Consider the following 18519-nt stretch of genomic DNA (forward strand, 5'->3'; position numbering starts at 1 on the left):
CACCGGGTTTCAGGTTTTCAGGATGGTTTTCAGTGTTCGGCCTCGGTGACAGTGTAGGTAAGTATTCTTTCAGCCAGCGGTTCCAGAACGTGTCAGTAAGGTATTGCACTGTTCTCCACGTGGGTGTACCTATCAAGGTGTTTTCATCGAAATCGCCGATGCGTGGACAACCGTTCGATCGGCCAATTAAAAAGTGGTTAGGCGTTAAGCTCTCTTCTTCATTTGGATCTAGGCTTGGTGGTGTTAGTGGTCGTGAGTTAACCAGATGTTCAGCCTCTAATAACAGTGTGTGTAACACTTCTTCACGTGGTTGTCTTTCTTTCAGGGTCGCGTACAGTGCGGTTTTTACTGTGCGGACCAATCGTTCCCACGTACCGCCCATATGAGGAGCTCCGGGCAGTATGAATTTCCACTTTATGCCTTTTTCGCCAGCTAGGTCTTTCAGTTTCTCGAATTCAGTTTTCAGTTCTGAGTTTGCACGTACGAAGTTTCCGCCGTTATCACTGTAGAGTACAGAGCACATGCCTCGCCTCGCCGCGAATCTTCTTAGTGTGAGTATCATGTCGTTGGCGGTCAATGAGGTGGCAGTCTTTCGGCCCACTGTAATGGTTAGCGGACCGAAGTAGTCGACGGCCGTGTATGTGAACGGCGGCTGGTACGGGGTTAACCTTTCAGCGGGTAAATCACCGATTGGTGCCGTCAGTGGCGCAGTTTTGTGGGTTCTGCACCATTGGCACTCTCGAGCGGTGGTCTTGACTATAGCTCTGAGCGAAGTTATGTAATACTTTTGGCGAATCTCATTCATTATGGTGTGAATGTTGCCATGATTGAACTTGCTGTGGTAATGAGCGACGAGCAACTTTGTTATTCTGTGTCTTCCGTCTAGCACTACGGGGTGTTTATATGTGTCACTTATGCAGTTGGCGGCACATATTCTCGTGTCCAGTTTCAGGATATCTTCAGCGATTTTCAGTGATAATCGCTTCAAGCGAGAGTCTTTTTCTAGTGGTTTGTTATTTGTTATGCACTTTATTTCGTTGTTGAAGCTTTCTCTTTGCACTGTTTTTATGAGCAGATTTTCAGCCGATTGTAGGTATTCAGGCTGAATAGGTAGGTAGGTACGGTGGGTTAACGCGGGCGCGGTGAGCGGTGACGGGCGTGATTGTTTCTTTTTATCGTATTTTCGCCACGTACTGTCTTTCACGGTGCGCTTGATTGCGGTGACCTTTTCACGTTTCAGGAGTTGCTTGAACACGTCGACACACTGTAATAGGCGTGCAGTGGCTCTCAGTAAGCGTGTCCATTTGGAGAATCTCTGTGGGTTAGGTATTTCTGTATGTACGACTTTTATCGCTGCGACAGTCTTTTTATTTTCTTCCGCTGGGACGGGCGAGGGCTCGCTCCGGTCCACTGGCCACTTAGTCGGTGGGTTTTTCAGGAAGGCTGGGCCGTTGAACCAACGGTGATTGGGGTCGAATTCTCGAGGCGCTCGTCGTGTGGCGTCATCGGCTACGTTTTCGTTAGTCGGCACCCATCTCCATTCGGTGGTTTTGCTTAGCTCTTCGATTTCCGCCAGTCTGTGTGCCACGAACGGTTTGAAAGTGCGCGGGTCTGATTTTATCCACGCTAACACTGTTCGTGAGTCGGACCAATAGTATTTCCTCGTGACTTTTGCTGAATTTTCGTTCTCTACGTTGGATGCTAGTCGGCAGCCCAGTAGCGCGGCTTGCAATTCTAGTCTCGGTATTGAAGTTATTTTCAGTGGCGCTACGCGTGCTTTTGCGGCGACCAGTCTCACGGTAGGTATTCCATCTTGAGTCGTCCTCCAGTAGGTAGCCGCAGCATATGTAGTTTCGCTGGCGTCTACGAATGTGTGCATCTCCCCCTCGTCACAAGAAAATGTGCAACGAGGGATGTGAAGGCTCTGCAGCTGTTCTAGGCCTTGTATCCATTCTTTCCAGTCGGCTATGTATCGTTCGGGTATCTCTTCATCCCAGCTAATTCCTTCACGCCACAAGTGTTGAATTAACTTCTTGCCTTGTATGAGGACGGGCGTGGCTATGTTTAGCGGGTCGAACACTGACATGACGGCGCTCGTAACTTGACGCTTCGTAGGCGGGCGTGTGCCATCGATGACGTCACGGGGCGTGTTTCTCAAGTTCAGTGTGTATTGAAGTGTATCTTTACCGATGTTCCATAACATTCCGAGTGTTTTCTCTGTTTGTCCGTCTTGACCGATTTTAACCTGTTCTTCGGGTTTAACCGTCTGTAATTGTTGTATAACGGTTGATCGGTTGCTTGCCCAGCCGCGTAACTCGAAACCGCCGTGTTTGTGGATCTGATCTACTTCTTGAGCGGTTTTTTGTGCCTCCGCTTCGGTTTTGAAACTCTGTAGGTAGTCATCCATATAGTGGCATCGTTCAATGGCGCGTACGGCTTCTGGGTGCGTGTTTTCGAACTCTTTCGCGTTCTTATTTTTCACATATATCGCCGAGCAGGGGGACGATGACGCGCCGAATATGAGTGCTTTCATACGGTACTCTCGTGGCTCTTCCGTCTCTTTCTCGCGCCATAAAAAGCGTAGACTATCGCGGTCCTCTTCTCGCATGGCTACTCTGAGGAACATTTCTTTTATGTCGGCTGCGACGGCTATAGGTCCCTCTCTGAAGCGTATCAAGACGCCAAATAAGGACTGTAGCAAGTCTGGCCCACTTAATAATGCGTCGTTCAGGCTCTTGCCGTGTGATCGGTCGGCTGCATCGAATACCAGTCGCATCTTGCTCTTCTGTGGGTGTACTACGGCGAAATGTGGTAAATACCAAGCTCTCGGCGTAGTGGGTGCGCTTGTGACCGGTTCGGCGTATCCGCTTGCTAGTAAGTTGTCTATTTGTTTTTTGTAGCTTATTTTGAATGCTTCATCCTTTTTCATTTTACGTTCGATGCCTTTCAGTCGGCGTAGTGCGCTCTCCTTGTTGTTTGGCATGATTTCGTCATCTTTGCGCCATAGCAGCCCGCATTCGAACCTTCCCTCAGGTAGACGTTTCGTAGTTTTGTCTAACAACATAAGTGCTCGTTGCTCGGGGTCGCTGGCCGGTCGTTTAGGCGAGATGCCTAACGAATCGAGACTGAAATGCTCCTTTATCAACGTTTCGATTTTTTCTTCGCTCTGACTGTGTATGTGGTTCACGAACTTGACCGGTTTCGCTTCATGGCTATGACACCCGTGTAGCACCCACCCTAGCTTGGTAAGTGAGGCTACAGGTTTCGTCGTTTTTCCTGCCTTTAACTCGCGAGACACGATTAAGTGCCAGTTGTCCTGTCCTATTAATAGACTAGGCCGCTCTCGGTCGTATGTCAGCTGATCCGCTATACATGCCAAGTGTGGGCAGTTTTCTAAGTCTTCTTTATAGACGGCTTGTGTGGCGAGGTTCAGTTGTCCGATCGTCAGGGTGTCCATATCGTGATATTCGCGTGTGAACTGGCCTTTTATGCGTAATTTTAAACGCATTGAATCGGTGCTTTTCATGCGGCGGCCGCCCACTCCTTCGATAGATAGCTCTTCGGTGGGTCCTTGCGCTCTGATTTTATCAGCGACTTCGTTTAACAAGAGGGTTACGGTTGATCCTTCATCCATCAGTGCGGTGACTCTCGTGGTGCCCTGTGGTCCAGATATCTCCACTGGAACTATCTTTAGGTATGCACGCGTCGCGCTTATGTGGTTCACGGATACGATCTTGTTGGCGTCATCTTTTTCGACGGGTTTCGGTTTGTCACGGTGCAGTGTCACGTGGTGTCGTCCCGGACAGTTGTCTTTGCCGCATGGCTTGGCCCGGCAGGTCGGGCTACGATGATTTTGTCTCAGGCAGCGGAAACATACTTTGATTCTCTTCACTATTTCCCATCTTTCTTGAGTGCTTGCTTTCTCGTACTGAGGGCATTTAATTAACGTGTGCCCGTCTTTTCCGCATAGTTTGCACTTCAGTGTCTCGTGGGTGGCAGTAGCTACTATCTCTGTTTCGCTGTCTTCTTCTTCCTCGCTGTATGAGTAGGTAGATGATTCGTCGCCGCTGTATTCGCTTTCTTCCCGAGTTGCGTGTACCATATTACGTCGTGGTTTTCCTTTGAATGCTTCCCTCGGTTGAAATGACTTGTAGGTAGTCGGCGTGCAATCATATGCTTCGAATTGGTCCGCTGTTCTATTTAAGAATGCCGATAGCGCCAATAAAATAGGTTGCTGATCATTTAATGACCAGTATTCGTACCATCGGAATTTAACCATCATATTCATTTTGTCGATTATTCTCTCGGACACGTCGTTCGAGTATAGGTAGTCCGTTCTATTCAGTTGTTTGATAGTGTTCACGCTGTTGGCCACGGTACTCGCAAACACGCCAATGCCCTTGATGTCGGCAGTCATAGGCGGTATTCTGTTGATCGCCGCTATCTCACTTTTGATAAGATGCAGTGGCTTTCCAAATCGTCGCTCTAATGACTTGAGTATCTCTTGAGGCGGTGCGTTCGTGTATAATAGTGACTTCACGGCGTCTCGTGCTTGACCGAACAGGGATTTTCTTAATCTAGCGATATTTTCTGATTCGCTGAAGTATTTTTCGGTATCTTCGTATGTGGCGCGGAACGGAATCCATTCGCCGGGGTTTCCGTCGAAACGGTGTAGTTCGTTTATGTATCGTGGCGCTGTAGTCGGCGCCGATCGAGTCACGCTTTTCATTGCGTCTGCGATAGCGCTCGCAAGGACGGCGGCGTCACTCTGCCGCTCCTTCCTCCGTGGCTCGAAGTAGTCTTCATGATGATTCGTGCGTACTGCCTCGGAGACCGGCTTGGACTGGATGGACTTGTGCACCCACTGAGAAACTAGGTCATCGTTGCCCTCTATGTCGCTCAGGTCGCTTGAGTCTCGCTCTTCCAGTTCTATCAGCTCCATTCTCGTTCTGGCTAGTGCCGCGGCGGCCTCTGCTTTTTCTTTCTCTCGCTTCTCCAACTCGAGACGCGCCTCGAGAAAGGCACGCTTCTTGCTAGATGACGAAGATGCTCGGGAGCCCGGCTTCTTATTAACCGCACGGTTAACCACCGTACCTAATGAAGAATCTCTCTGTCTCACTTCGTGCATATTAGTGCTATTCGCTTTCTCTCTCGCACTCCTTGCTTGAGTGCTCGGTTTCGTGCTCGCTGTTCGCTCGGTGCTAGACGTGTGCTTGGTGCTCGCAGATTGCTCTGTACTTGCTGTTCGCTCTGTACTTGTTGTCTGCTCTGTACTTGTCGTCCGCTCCGTGCTTGAAGTTTGCTCGGTACTTGTCGAGCCTTTGGTCGCTTGTGACCTTGCACATTCAACGTGAGTATTGTTCTTATTCTCTCTCACTTGTGCGTTTATTATGCTTCTTTCTTCGGCCGCTTGTGGCCTTAATCTTCCTGCGCTTTCAACGTCAGTATTTTTCTCATTCTCTCTGACTTGCGCTTTTCTTCTTGTTTCACGTGTAGTACTCATCTTGCAGTCGGGGGAGTCTTCGGATTTTCGCTCTTCCAGCCCTAACGGTCCCTAACACCCTAGCAGCTCCGTTCGAGGGTTACTCTAGCGGAGAATGGATCGTGCGGGATAGGTAAAGGTAAGGTACCGACCGTGAGAGGGTGATACGCCTAGTCGGAGTGCTAATTACGGGGGGGAATGTCCCGCAATGTCAGCTGTGCCTACTGAGAGGGCCTCCGCTAGGATTCGCACACCTTGACAGGCTCGGCCGAACTGTACAGTCGCCTTGAAAAAGGCAACTGGTAACGTCGTCCGTACGTCACTCCCGCCCGAAGGCGTTTACTCACGAGTCGTTTAACACCGCAAGGTGACAACGCGAGCCGCGACTAGCGCGTGTAGAAACAAAAATCGTTTGTAAGTGTTGTTGAGCTTCACTGGTCCCCCCTGGTGTCTTCAAAAGGCCGCAGCTCGCTGAAGGCTGACCCAATGGTCCGCACAGCCTCCAACAGTCGCCCTGGGACCCCCAAGGTGCCGTGCTCGTTGACCCCTCTTCGTTCGGGAACAGTAGGTAAAACCAGCCACCCACGCTTAGGCAGCAATTTTCTTTCTTCACAGGTTCCTTTTTCAACAGGATCCGACGTCGTAGGACCATTAACTGAGAGGGATTAGGGGTAATTCCTATTCAGTGAAAATGCTCGATTTCTTCAGTTGTTGCTGCGTGGGCGGCTGGAGTCGAAGTGAGGTGCCGCTTACGGCGTACCACCCATTTATATGCTAGCGCGGCAGCGCGCCCCCGCACCATAGTTTATTGAGTTAAAAAGATTAACATAATATTACATAGTTCTTCTTAAAACTAAACATTCCTTTTAATAAAATATAAAACAGTAGGTAACAATCGTAACAATAACATAAAGAATTCTTTCATAACATAAACTCAAAATAATACTTCTTTATTATACATATATTTATTTTCAGTACCTAAACGTTTATTACAACAATAATGGTAGGTAAACTGAGTCAATAATCAATAAAATCTTCTTCTTCTTCTTCTTAAGTCCTTTAACTCCTAGTGGAGCATAGGGCCGCAACTACAGCTTTCCACTTCTGACGATCAGAGGCAGCAGCCACAACTTCTGGCCAGCTCATGTTGATCGACTTGATCTCCTGGGCTAATGTCCTTATCCAAGTGATTCTTGGGCGCCCTATCCTTCTTTTTCCTTGCGGGGCAAACACTAGGGCCTGCTTTGTGAGGCGAGAGTCCTCCTGCCGCAACGAATGACCTATCCAGCGCCATTTTCGATCGAGGATCTCTAAATGCGTAGGTCTCTGGTTTGTGAGAGTCCAAAGGTCTTCATTTCTGATGGTTCGTGGCCAAAATATTCCCAGAATTTGTCGCAAGCACTTGTTTATAAAAACTTGAAGCTTGTGGGAAATATCTTTACGCACAAACCAAGTCTCGCACCCGTATAAGAGGACAGTTTTTACGTTGGAGTTAAAGATCCTGATTTTGGTGTTACGGTTGATGTTCTTGGAACGCCAGAAGTTCTTCAGTTGTCCGAACACTGCTCGTGCCTTGTTGATTCTCGCCTCGACGTCAATATCCGTGCCTCCGTTGTGATCTATCATGCTACCGAGATAGCAGAATTTTTCCACTTGTTCTATGTTCTTGCCATTAATCTGAATGGGTTCTATGTCGTCTGTGTTTATTCGCATATCTTTGGTCTTATACACGTTGACACGCATTCCATATTCGGCAGATATTGTGACTAAGTCCAAGGTCTTTTGCTGTAGATCCTCCCGGCTTGCGGATAGTAAGCATAGGTCGTCGGCATAATCAATGTCTTCGAGGTCACGGTTTGGGCGCCAAGGTATGCCTCTTTCCTTATCTTTAACCACTCTGCGCATCACTTCGTCTATTACGACAAGAAAGAGGAACGGTGACATAAGGCATCCCTGTTTAACTCCAGCAGATACATTTATAGCTTCAGACAGCTGTCCACGATGTATCACTCTGCACGTGGAGCCAACATACAAGTTTCGGACCAGATTTATAATTTTCCCTGGTACGCCCTTCTGTCGAAGTACTTTCCACATAGTATCCCATTGTATAGTGTCGAACGCTTTTTCAAAATCTACAAACAGAGCATAGACTTCGTTTTGCATCTCTCTGCATTGTTCAATCACTATACGCAAGACATTTATTTGGTCCGTACAGGAGCGGTTTACCCGGAAGCCTCCTTGTTCATCTCTGAATTTTGGTTCCATCACCGTCGCCATACGCTGTAGCAGGATTTTCGCTAGAATTTTGGAGCACATCGGCAGTAAGCTGATTCCCCGATAGTTGTTACAGTCTGACATGCTTCCCTTTTTCGGTACTTTGACAATGTATCCCTCTTTCCATTCCCTCGGTATTTCTTCTGACTCCCAGATTCTTTTAAGTAGGGGAAACAAAAGGTTACACGACATTGCTAGGTCGGCTTTTAGGACTTCTGGGGGGACGTTGTCATTACCAGGGGCTTTACCGTTTTTTAAGCTTATTATAGCTGCGCGAATTTCGGTGCAACTCGGGGGGCTGGTGTTGATGTCAAGGGGATTTTCAGAATGCTGGTCTACATAGTTGGTTTGTGAGGAAACCGCTGTCTTGAAAATGTCTTCAAAATGCTCTTTCCATCTTAATAGTTGGGCTTCTGTAGTTGTAAGAGTATTACCACATTTATCTTTCAGCGGTTTCTGCCCTCCTGAACATTTTTTGGTACACAGTTCTTTGGTAGTCTTGTACAGCTCCTTCATATTCCCAGTTTTCGCCGCATGTTCTGCACGGTCTGCTATCGCATTAAATCAATAAAATATAACTAACAAATCAAAACTTAATACCTAACTTATTTACCTAACTTATATACCTAACTTAAAACTAAGTATCCGTAACAAGTAGTCGACACATTCTGACGTCGGTTCTTAGATAATAATTAAGCAGAATACCTACATGATAATAAGCGGTATAACAGATTTACATTACGTATTTATCTTCCATCTTTATACATACAGAGATAATACTGTTTTATGCATTATAAAATTATATTGAGTCAGTGCAATTTGACGTGATGGCTACAATAGACCTCTAAGTATTTATTGATCTAACAATCTTATGATTGTCGCGTAGTCGTCTTACAACGGGGTATTTCAGTATTACTAAAGTTAAATATCATTATTTTTTAAAGTGATGGGATATAAATAGAGCTATACTTATTTAGTAATACGTTATTATTTAACCGATAAGAACAGCTTATCAATGCTCTAAGCTAAGTGTTCGTTCGTTCTGTGTTCGTAAAAATTATAAAAAGTGTGAACTTTTACTGCGAGTCAAAAAATATCAATCATGAAAAAAATTGAGAAGATAAATACTGTGACTGAAAGTGTTGAGAAAGGTGAAAAGTTTGAAACTGATCTAGACGATGCTCTAAATATAGCAGGTAAGTCGAAAAATTATTACCTACTTATTATTATTATTACTTATAGTAATTGCTTATGAATATTTTGAAAATAAAATACTTATGCGTCTAACTTTAATAAATATAAAATGTCATTTACACACCACCATTCCACCATACTATCTAGACTACTTACATCATAACAGAAAACAATATTTTTCATTACATATCTCTGAAAGTAATAAAATGTTTTTTTGCCCAAAAAGAGGCGTGAAAAGAAAGCTTTAAAAAAATGCTTTATAACATCTAAAATGCGATGGATGGTGATGAATTTCAAGTAAAAGCCATCTTAAACTATGCACTTGGTGATATTCACCTTGTAATGAAGTGAGGGAATCTTTTTGGGAGTTGAAATACTTACACATACTTACATACATAATATTATATCTAAATATATATCTATCATTTATTATTATTCACTTTTTTATTTCTTCGCATTTTTAATTAAAAGCATAGAATTTAAATCCGGAAAGCTCTTATTTAGTCGTTCGGTCTATTGCGCCCTCGCCACGCTGTTGTTATTAAGTATTTAAGTACCTATATTATATTCTGCGCCCAGGCGCCAAACCCCGTCTCAGGGACTCAATTTATAAGAGGCTCTCACCACTTGTAATATTAGACACACGATCCATCAATTTTCTTTTTTACAAAAACGCCACCAAGATCTACGAAAACACTTTTAGCATTAATTGATACTTATAAAAAGTCGTTCAATCGTAATTCAAAAGTAATCCATCTGAAGAAAATTGAAATTATTTAACTTACCCTCCTAAGACCCAGAGACCAAAAAATTCTCAACTCTAAGATTTCTGCGGCTGCAAACTGCTGTTTTGTCTGAACCCTGTCGTGGGTCTACTCATTATGTCCTCGTATGAGGTCTCGGGGTCTCTAGAGGTTACTAACCGTCAATGTTTGAATGAACTATAACCACAAACCCTCTCCTTCACCTCAACCCACTTGCAGGTGTAGGCCTATACAACGTGAAGTACGGTCTGTTGTTTGCCCTCATGCTGATATCCTCCATCATGGAGGTGATCGGCTACGCCTATGTACTCCCGGCGGCCAAGTGCGACCTGGACATGACGGATTCACAGAGAGGCGTTGTCGCTTCCTTGCCGTATTTCCGTAAGTATACCCTGGTCGTTACATACCGCCAATCCGCTATTGTTAAATTGATACTGCCCACCGACCGGTAGCTAGCAAGCTTCAATTTTTTTTTGTTCTTAAATTCCATATCTATGTACTTAGTAGGTAGTAGTTAGGATCAAACTTTGTACGGGAGATTTCAGATCGGTATACTTCACTGGTCCAATCAAAGAGCCGGTCCAATATACGTAACCTTACCCTACCTACTCATTTATTGGGAAAATTCGGGAAAAGTCGTTCAGAAAGTTGACCAGAAGATCATGTGGGTTAAATTCTCGGAACGGTAGCATATAATTTACACCCGAGCGAGGTATATCGCACGTCATTATACGCTCTAGCTTAGGAACTTCTATTCCCAAATAAAAACAATTGCACTAACCCAGCTTATTCCCGCAGTGATAGTGATAACGTCGTACCCGTGGGGCTACGTGGTGGACATGTGGGGGCGGCGTCCCACGCTGGTGGCGTCGTGCCTGAGCGTGGGATTCTTCAGCTATCTGGCCGCCTTCATGCCTGACCTCGTGACCTTCACGCTGTGCAAGCTGCTGGCTAATATCAGGTGAGGGCTTCTTCTTCTTTGATAGTTGCTGTTTTATTGCAAGCTCCCACTTTAAAATTACAAAGTTTTCTTTTGGAAATTCTGAAAAATAACAGTTTGACTTATATAAAGTTATTGCTCCGAATTTGTACATAAAACAACATACGAGTATCGAGTATGTATTCTATGTATGCTTCCTTAAACAATGTGTAATTTATCATTGCCGCAAAATGTTTCATAATTTGGATTACCGTTATCACATAATATTCGCAAAAATATAGGCTTGGTTTATAGCTCTGTAAATATGCATATAAGTGCGTACTTCATATTATTATATGTGTACTAAAGATATTTCAATAAGTACTTAATGCTAGATATCAAAAAAATGCTACAACAAAGATTAGTTAACATGATAATGTTAGTTGGTGTGATGAATCTTTGTCAAATTCGTCAACAATAAAGGCCTATTCTACACGGGATGTTTGTACTGCACCTTAGTTAGCATTAGTCTATGCCTTAGCTGATGATGATGAGACCATAATTGGTAATGATACTGGTTACTTAATTGATAATGGTTGTTTTGTACTTTGTTTTTGCAGCAGTAGACCATATATCATGGCGAGCAGATTTTTCGCATTTAGCTTCTAAGGTGTGCCATTTTGCGTGAAATACCTATCGGGTGACTACCTGTTAATCCACCCAAGCTCCCGCCAGAAACCCAGTAAACGACCTAGGTTACTCATGACTTCCCGAAGGGACCCCGGAAATCCGAGAGTGCTTGATCGTAGTACCTAATTATTATATTATGATAATCTTAAGCGTATCAGGTGTCAGTGAAAAACATTAGTGCTTGGCTAGTTCACAAGCGTTTCGGTACTAGTGTAATAATGACTATGCTATGTATGTGTCGCAGCCTGGCGGCCCCGTCGGCGGTCCCGTACGCGTTCATCGGCGAGGTGCTGCCGCCGCGGCACCGCGACCTGGCGCTGTCGCTCACCAACGCGCTGCAGATGACCGGCGCCGCGCTCGTGCCGTGTAAGGACCGCTTTAGCTAACATATGAATGAATAACATTAATCTTCGTTTAACATTTATTTAGCGTTATTGCAACCATAAGAAAGGTTTCAGGGATTTTACAAACTGTGCATTCAAATGGTTTTCTGAGCCGTTTGGGTGTCATGTTACCGTTGTATCCTGATTCGTGGGTTACCGGTAAAACTAGGTTATTGACAGCATCACTACTTTAGATCGATAATGATTTTAACTGGCCGTGAAGAAGTGATACTTATCTGTTTTTGTAACTCACTACTAATGTAAGTGATTTACCACAACATCCTGTTCATGTACTTATTTCCTAATTTCAGTGTTGGCCTACGGCGTCCTACCACTAGACTTCTCTGCAAACTTCGGCTCATACAATTTCCGCGCGTGGAGACTGCTCGGCATGCTCTATGCCACTCCCTTCGTCATCTGCGGTGTGTGCATGTACTTCGGCCCCGAGAGCCCCAAGTTCCTCGTCTCCCAGGGGAAGGGCGATGAAGCCCTGGAAGTTCTGAGGACTATGTACGCGCAGAATAAGAGGACTTCTCCGGATAATTATCCAGTAAGCATCTACTGATTGTGCTAAAATTGCTTGGTACCGAATATAAAATGGCATATTGCATTCATTGTTATCACTTGAAACGAACACCTAAACACGGTTAATAACAGACGTTTAAGTAAGTAAGTAAGTACCTACGCCTACTTAGGACTCGACAACCTTTCTCGCTCTGTTTCCAGCACAAAAACTCATAGCCCCATAAGGTCTTTAACTTGAAATTTGTTCGTTCTCTACAGGTGAAAAGGCTGAAGATGTCCGACGCGCAGCAGAAGTCGACCGGGTTCCTCAACTCGCTGCAGCTGCAGACGCTGCCGGTGCTGCGGCCGCCCTACCTCAAGTGGCTGTGCCTCAACGGGTTCCTGCTCTTTGGGATATTCGCCACGTGAGTTCACACAAATGTATTTACTCCTGTATTATAAGAGTGGTGGCCAATAACTGCCAAACGAGGAATAGGCAGACCGCCGGCCCGATGGTCTGATGACATTGTTAAGGTGGCCGGTAGACACTGGACTAGACTCGCACAGGACCGAAAAAGAAAGCGTGATAGGGAAGAGGCTTATACCCAGCAGTGGGCAGATACGGGCTGATAATGATGATGATGATGATAATAATAAAAACGGTCTTGCGCTTACCCCCATGGTTAAAGCTGGCCAATGGTGCATGCTCCGTGTGGAAATCATAAGAAAAAGTAGAAGTATTGAAGTATTAGTTAATTGAAGCTATTTAAACAGTTCGAATCTATTCGCAAGCTAAGTGATCGATCGTAAAATTATTCCATTAGTTGGCAATTATTACTCCATTTTCACTTACCTATTCCACTTTCAGTCTGAACGGCATCAACATGTGGGTGCCGGACGTGCTGAACCGCGTGCTGACGGAGACCACCGAGGAACCCATGACGGCGTGCCAGATCATCCGGCTGCGGCTCAACTCGGTCAGTCACCAATTGTTACATATTTGTAATCCGCCAATAACATCCTCAGATTGACATATTCTACAGGCCTCATCCGAGGAGCGCCGCTGCCACAATACTCTATCCTCAACCTTCCTCATCCAGCCGCTATCAGCTACTTGCCAAAGATAGTCAGCCCGAACGGTGCCCCACGCTACGCTTGTGCCTGTACGTGGTGGTGTACAAACGTTCAAACAATTACTCTCATCATAAACGGTAGCGAATTTAAAATGACATCTGGTGGTACACTATGAGTTTAGGCCCTGCACTTTTCCTATTTTTAGTTAATAAAAATGGTATCAAAAAGCATTTGAACGTATTAGGAAAAGAGATGGTGGTATATCGGCAATATAACACCACATCCATCCTTTCACAGACGACCGTCGAACTCGAATGCAACGACACCATAGAAAAGTCGATCTTCCTGATCAACGCGATCGCGGGCATGGCCTGCGCCGTCATCACCGTCAGCCTGTCCCTCACCATCAAGCTGGTCGGCAAGAAGCCGCTGTTGGTCTTCATCTACTTCACCTTTGGTGGCTTCATGATTCTGATCAACTTTATTACGAAGGACATCGTGTTCGCGATACTGCTGATGTCTCTGCAGATCACTGGGCTGGGCATTGGGCCGGTTAACGCGTACGCGGTGGAAATTTTCCCGACGCATTTGAGGTGAGATTTTTTTAATGCTTTTGTTTGTGTGAACAAAATACCTGAATGAGTTCTTGATATTGAATCATACGATCCAACTTATGATATTAATAATGTCCGGTTAGACAGCGCAGCAGTCGATGACGTCGACGCGACGTCAACGTGCAGTCAACCTCCGCCTCTGACACCGCTAGTTTTGAGACTTTTGAGGGTGCCTTCCACCAGAGATGTGCCCCGCCTATGCTGTGATGATGTGAAACTGTGAAACAAATCAGTTCCCACCGCTCCACCAATGCTATGCTATTTGGACCAATATGTTATTGGTGCATATCAAACGCATCCATAGGAATGTGTCATAGCACATCTCTGGTGGAAATAAATCAGAACCATTACTGATGAATCGTGTACATTTGCAGAGGTATGGCAGTGAGCCTGGGCATGATGCTGGGCCGGCTGGGCTCGGCGGTGGGCACCAACGTGGCCGGCCTGCTCATCAACAACTCCTGCGAGTCCACCTTCTACGGCTTTGGCGGGTTATTGATACGTACGTACTTGCATAGAATTATTGCGATATCTAGCTAGTGGCTGTTGACGAAGACAAAAGTTGCAACGGAGGCGTTGATATCTATTGTTGTTCCATAATACCATATTGATATCATGGGATTTTAAATTTTCCCTATAGGTACGTGTGGTTTTAAAATGATGTACCTACAGACCTACATTTAAAAATAAAACTGTACTGTAACTAAGTGTAGGCACTATTCGTTCGGACCCAAATCTCGTTATTTTATATCTAAATAGTTAAGTACCTATAAGTACTTATTGAAAAATAACAACCACTTTATTTGTTCCAGTTTGTGGAGTCCTCACGTTCCTTCTACCAAAATCAAAAACGTGAAGAAACTTTATCAGTATTTAATTTAGTGATAAGTAGTAATAAGAAAAAATATAACTTAAGTAAATTATAAATTATTTCTTATTGTTTTTATTTTAATTACCAAATTCGTAGATGCATTTAACTATCTACATTATTAATTATTAAATCTTCGCACAGGCGTCACTTTTGCCGCTCATACCGCATTCTCAACTACCCAATCAGTGTAGTTAGAGACCCTCGTGACCACACTAGGGTATTCAGAATCACCACATTGGTTGCCCCACGAGGCCACACCAACTACAATATTATCCCCATACATCACGGGGCTTCCAGTATCTCCAGCGCAGGTGCTTTTACCCCCAACATCCGTAACTCCTATACACATCATTTGAGGAGTGACTGAAGGCCAGGTCAGGAAGTCTGGTTGGGATTTTAAAAGCTCATAGAGTTCGTAGCACGATTCTTGGTTGAAGACATCTAGTTCCACCTCTTGGAGTGTTGTTGGTTTGTCTCCATCATTCTGCAAAAGTGCAACAGCATAGCTTCAACTAGTTATTAGATATCTAAAAAGTAGTTAGCTAGTTAGTCTGTAGAATTTTGTAAACGACTTACCGAAAGATTACCCCAACCCAAGGCGGTAACTTTCGTTCCATCTTCAATCTCCAGGCTACTAGCCGCAATGAAAGCCGCTCCAACGCTCGGCGAGTAGACCGCCTGGTCCGCCAGCCTCACGACCGCTATGTCATGGTCGGCGGTGAAGATGCTGAACTGTGGGTGCGGGGTGATGCGGCTGACCTGGTGCAGAGACCCGCCGGAGTTGATGGCCGTGCTGCCGAGACGCACACGCCATCTGGCGGCGGGTAGACCGCTGAAATTGAGATTGTTAGATTAGTCTTTTAAATTTTTTAGTCGGTAGTAGTACTAGATGTAAGTATTTATTAGGTACCTAACTATATACTTGGTTAATAATATTCACCTAACTAATTAGTTTAGCTGAGGCATTCATTACGTCAGCTGCGACCATCGTTACAGCACCATCAGGTTCAACTAAACATTCTGACCTCGTTCTTCCTCATCCCACGGATAAAGAGAAAATATAAAAATACCTACTTATGCTTAATTTATGGATACGTAGTAAGGTACCTACATGAAACACTGGGCAGCACTCAAGACGGTGCGTGGGTTGACCAGAGCCCCTCCGCACTGATGATCGTAGATGGAGAAGTCTTCGGAGAACATGAGGTTAGCCATGAAATTATACTTCTCGATGGTTGTCTCCATTCCGCCTGCGATTCGTTGAGAGTTTCTGGAAACTTTAGAGGATTTTCTATTCATGTTTCGTCAGTCAAATGCTGTATGAGTTATAGTAATACATACTTACACTTCTTGTACAGCATTCTATAGATAATAATTCTATTTCAATAGCTATTCTCGGCTAATAAAATAAATAAGCTAATAAATAAGATCTTACCAAACGCTGCACTAGAAGTAATTGAGGCCAAAACTAATACACACCAATACCACATTTTAACATGAAAGTATGTAGCTAATTTCTTTAGTACATAACGAAAAGATGGTAGGTATAGCAGGTAACAGGTATCCTATCTGCTTATCTAAGTAATTAAGCTGGTGCCAATACCTTAGAGATAATGTTGGGTTCGAATCTACCTTGATTGTATGTACCTACACTTTATTAACGTATACGGTACTTTTCCAATAACAATCCCTAAATAGGTTCCAGGAATTTACCTTAGGCTTAGGCCCTAGGCCCTAAATAGTAAATTAATACCCTTATCTAGCTTACTATATGCAGAGGTTTTTTGGTATCGATGCCCTACCATCTTTATTCTGAGTATTGAGAAATCGTATCGTATGTCGTGCCATTGTCTATGTCACCGCCACAGACTAGTAATGACAATGACAGTGACAGATATCCGATAAACAGCTGATTGATCCCATTTATAACCTAAAAATCAAATTAAATAAAACAAATATTTTATCTCTAAAATGAATTGCTTGTGATGAGAATTTGAAAGAAGAAAGACGATAATAATGGAGCGAATAGTAATGATCAGTAAAACGATCCGTAATAATTGGAAAAAGTCCACATTCGCCGCAGTCGTCGTTGGTTACGCTGTTAATAAAGCAAAAGAAAAATATGAGTAAGTTTTTCTATGATAACCAACTTCTGTGGATGCCCTACATTCTAGATAAATATATTTTTCATGATAATACCGTGATTAGTAGCCATTTAATAACCTTTAACATCATAAATCAACAGCATCAACATTCTCATGCGGGCGGCCTGCAAGGAAGCGGCCAAGTACGGCGACGCTCTCATCCCCATGGACCAGAGCCCCATGCTGGTCACCGTCATCCTGAACCCTGTGGCAAACAAGCGGAATGCTAAACAAGACTTTGAGACATATTGTGAACCAATCCTCCAGCTGGCCGGGTTGCAACTGAACGTCATTCAAACCACGGCCGAGGGTAATGCGAAGGACGTCATGGAGTCACTCAGTGGTACAGAAGCCATCATAGTGGCTGGCGGAGATGGAACTCTTTCAGAAACTGTTACTGGTAAATATATGTATTATACAATTATGATTCCATTGTTTATTGTCTTACATAGGCATAGTTAGTTTATCTTAAGCTTGTGCCTTGGTCCATCCAATACCTCCTGGGTTCTTAACATGTAATGATTTTTGGGTGCATATGTATATAAAGTTACCATTATACTAATAGATAGTAATAATTGATGTAAATATTGTAAAATTTCAGGTTTACTCAGAAGAAATGATGGTGCAAATCAGTTTCCCTTAGGAGTGCTGCCACTGGGTCGAACAAATACATTTGGAAACACTCTGTTCCCTGGTGGTGATGGAGTAGACCGAGTCAAACAACTCATTGATGCTTCAATGGCTATTGTCAAAGGAAACACCACTTTGAAAGATGCTATGAAAATAGAACCAATAGCACAAGACAATGAACCACCAAATCGGCCCATTTTTGCATTATCTTCAGTTGAGTGGGGAGCATTTAGAGACACTCTAGCAAGGAAGGACAAATACTGGTTTGTGGGCTCTTTGAGAGATTATGCTTCATTCCTCTTCAATGGCTACAAGGAGTCACTAACCTGGGACTGCAGGGGCACCATCAAGTACACACCTCCTTGTTCAGGATGCAGCAACTGCATACCAAAGAGGCCAGAAATTAAAACCCATTGGTCATTCTTCATGCCAGCCAATGTCAAAGTAGCAAAAGAGGAAGAAAGACCTTTGAATCCAGAATGTCTGAATGTGCAAGAACTCTGTTTCAAAAGTTCTGAATTCATAATTAGAACACCAAATATAGAAAATAACCCTGACCAGCCAGCTTTAAAAGTTGTATTGGGAAAAAATATGTATTCATACACAGAGTTTGTATCTGAAGGTTGGAGCCGGCTGAAAGGTAATGAATCTGAAAATGAAACTGTTAAGGCCAGAACCATTGAGTTGATCCCTGAAAGCCCAAAAGATGGTGTGGTCATTGAAATTGATAAAGAAGAGTTTGATGTAAAACCAGTCCGCATTACATTACTGCCTAAAATTGTTAAACTGTTCTGTAACCATCAATTAAATAGTATTTAGAAAATTTATTGCACATATGATGTTTTACTTTCATTATCTGAAAATATATAATTTGAACCAACGCACAAACACCTCTACAGTGAACCTAATAATAATTAAAGCTAGATACATACTGAAATGTAATTTCATCGTTACTCCATATTCATTTGTAACATAG

General features: G+C 43.9%; 4 protein-coding genes across 4 annotated transcripts; 2 read left to right on the forward strand and 2 right to left on the reverse strand.

Moving 5' to 3' along the window:
* Positions 1 to 683: 683 nt before the first annotated feature.
* Positions 684 to 5503, reverse strand: LOC119691412. Its single transcript, XM_048624448.1, has 2 exons — positions 1195 to 5503; positions 684 to 784 (listed from the first exon to the last, which is right to left on the reverse strand). Exons 1-2 carry the CDS (start codon positions 5501 to 5503, stop codon positions 684 to 686), a joined length of 4410 nt encoding a protein of 1469 aa, XP_048480405.1.
* Positions 5504 to 8479: 2976 nt separating this feature from the next.
* On the forward strand, positions 8480 to 14828 carry LOC119693982 (synaptic vesicle glycoprotein 2A). The gene is made up of 10 exons (XM_038119160.2): positions 8480 to 8952; positions 9934 to 10095; positions 10513 to 10675; positions 11568 to 11689; positions 12018 to 12256; positions 12490 to 12635; positions 13079 to 13187; positions 13582 to 13877; positions 14273 to 14400; positions 14711 to 14828. The coding sequence occupies exons 1-10, from the start codon at positions 8859 to 8861 to the stop codon at positions 14752 to 14754; spliced, it is 1503 nt and encodes a 500-aa protein (XP_037975088.2). The 5' UTR covers positions 8480 to 8858; the 3' UTR covers positions 14755 to 14828.
* Positions 14815 to 16357, reverse strand: LOC119693935 (trypsin, alkaline B). Its single transcript, XM_048624377.1, has 4 exons — positions 16205 to 16357; positions 15881 to 16046; positions 15346 to 15601; positions 14815 to 15253 (listed from the first exon to the last, which is right to left on the reverse strand). The coding sequence occupies exons 1-4, from the start codon at positions 16257 to 16259 to the stop codon at positions 14927 to 14929; spliced, it is 804 nt and encodes a 267-aa protein (XP_048480334.1). The 5' UTR covers positions 16260 to 16357; the 3' UTR covers positions 14815 to 14926.
* Positions 16358 to 16716: 359 nt separating this feature from the next.
* LOC119693919 (acylglycerol kinase, mitochondrial) lies at positions 16717 to 18375 on the forward strand. Its single transcript, XM_038118896.2, has 3 exons — positions 16717 to 16895; positions 17015 to 17313; positions 17515 to 18375. The coding sequence occupies exons 1-3, from the start codon at positions 16786 to 16788 to the stop codon at positions 18360 to 18362; spliced, it is 1257 nt and encodes a 418-aa protein (XP_037974824.2). The 5' UTR covers positions 16717 to 16785; the 3' UTR covers positions 18363 to 18375.
* Positions 18376 to 18519: the final 144 nt, after the last annotated feature.

This window comes from Plutella xylostella, chromosome 12 (assembly GCF_932276165.1).
Source record: "Plutella xylostella chromosome 12, ilPluXylo3.1, whole genome shotgun sequence".
NCBI classification, from domain to species: domain Eukaryota; kingdom Metazoa; phylum Arthropoda; class Insecta; order Lepidoptera; family Plutellidae; genus Plutella; species Plutella xylostella.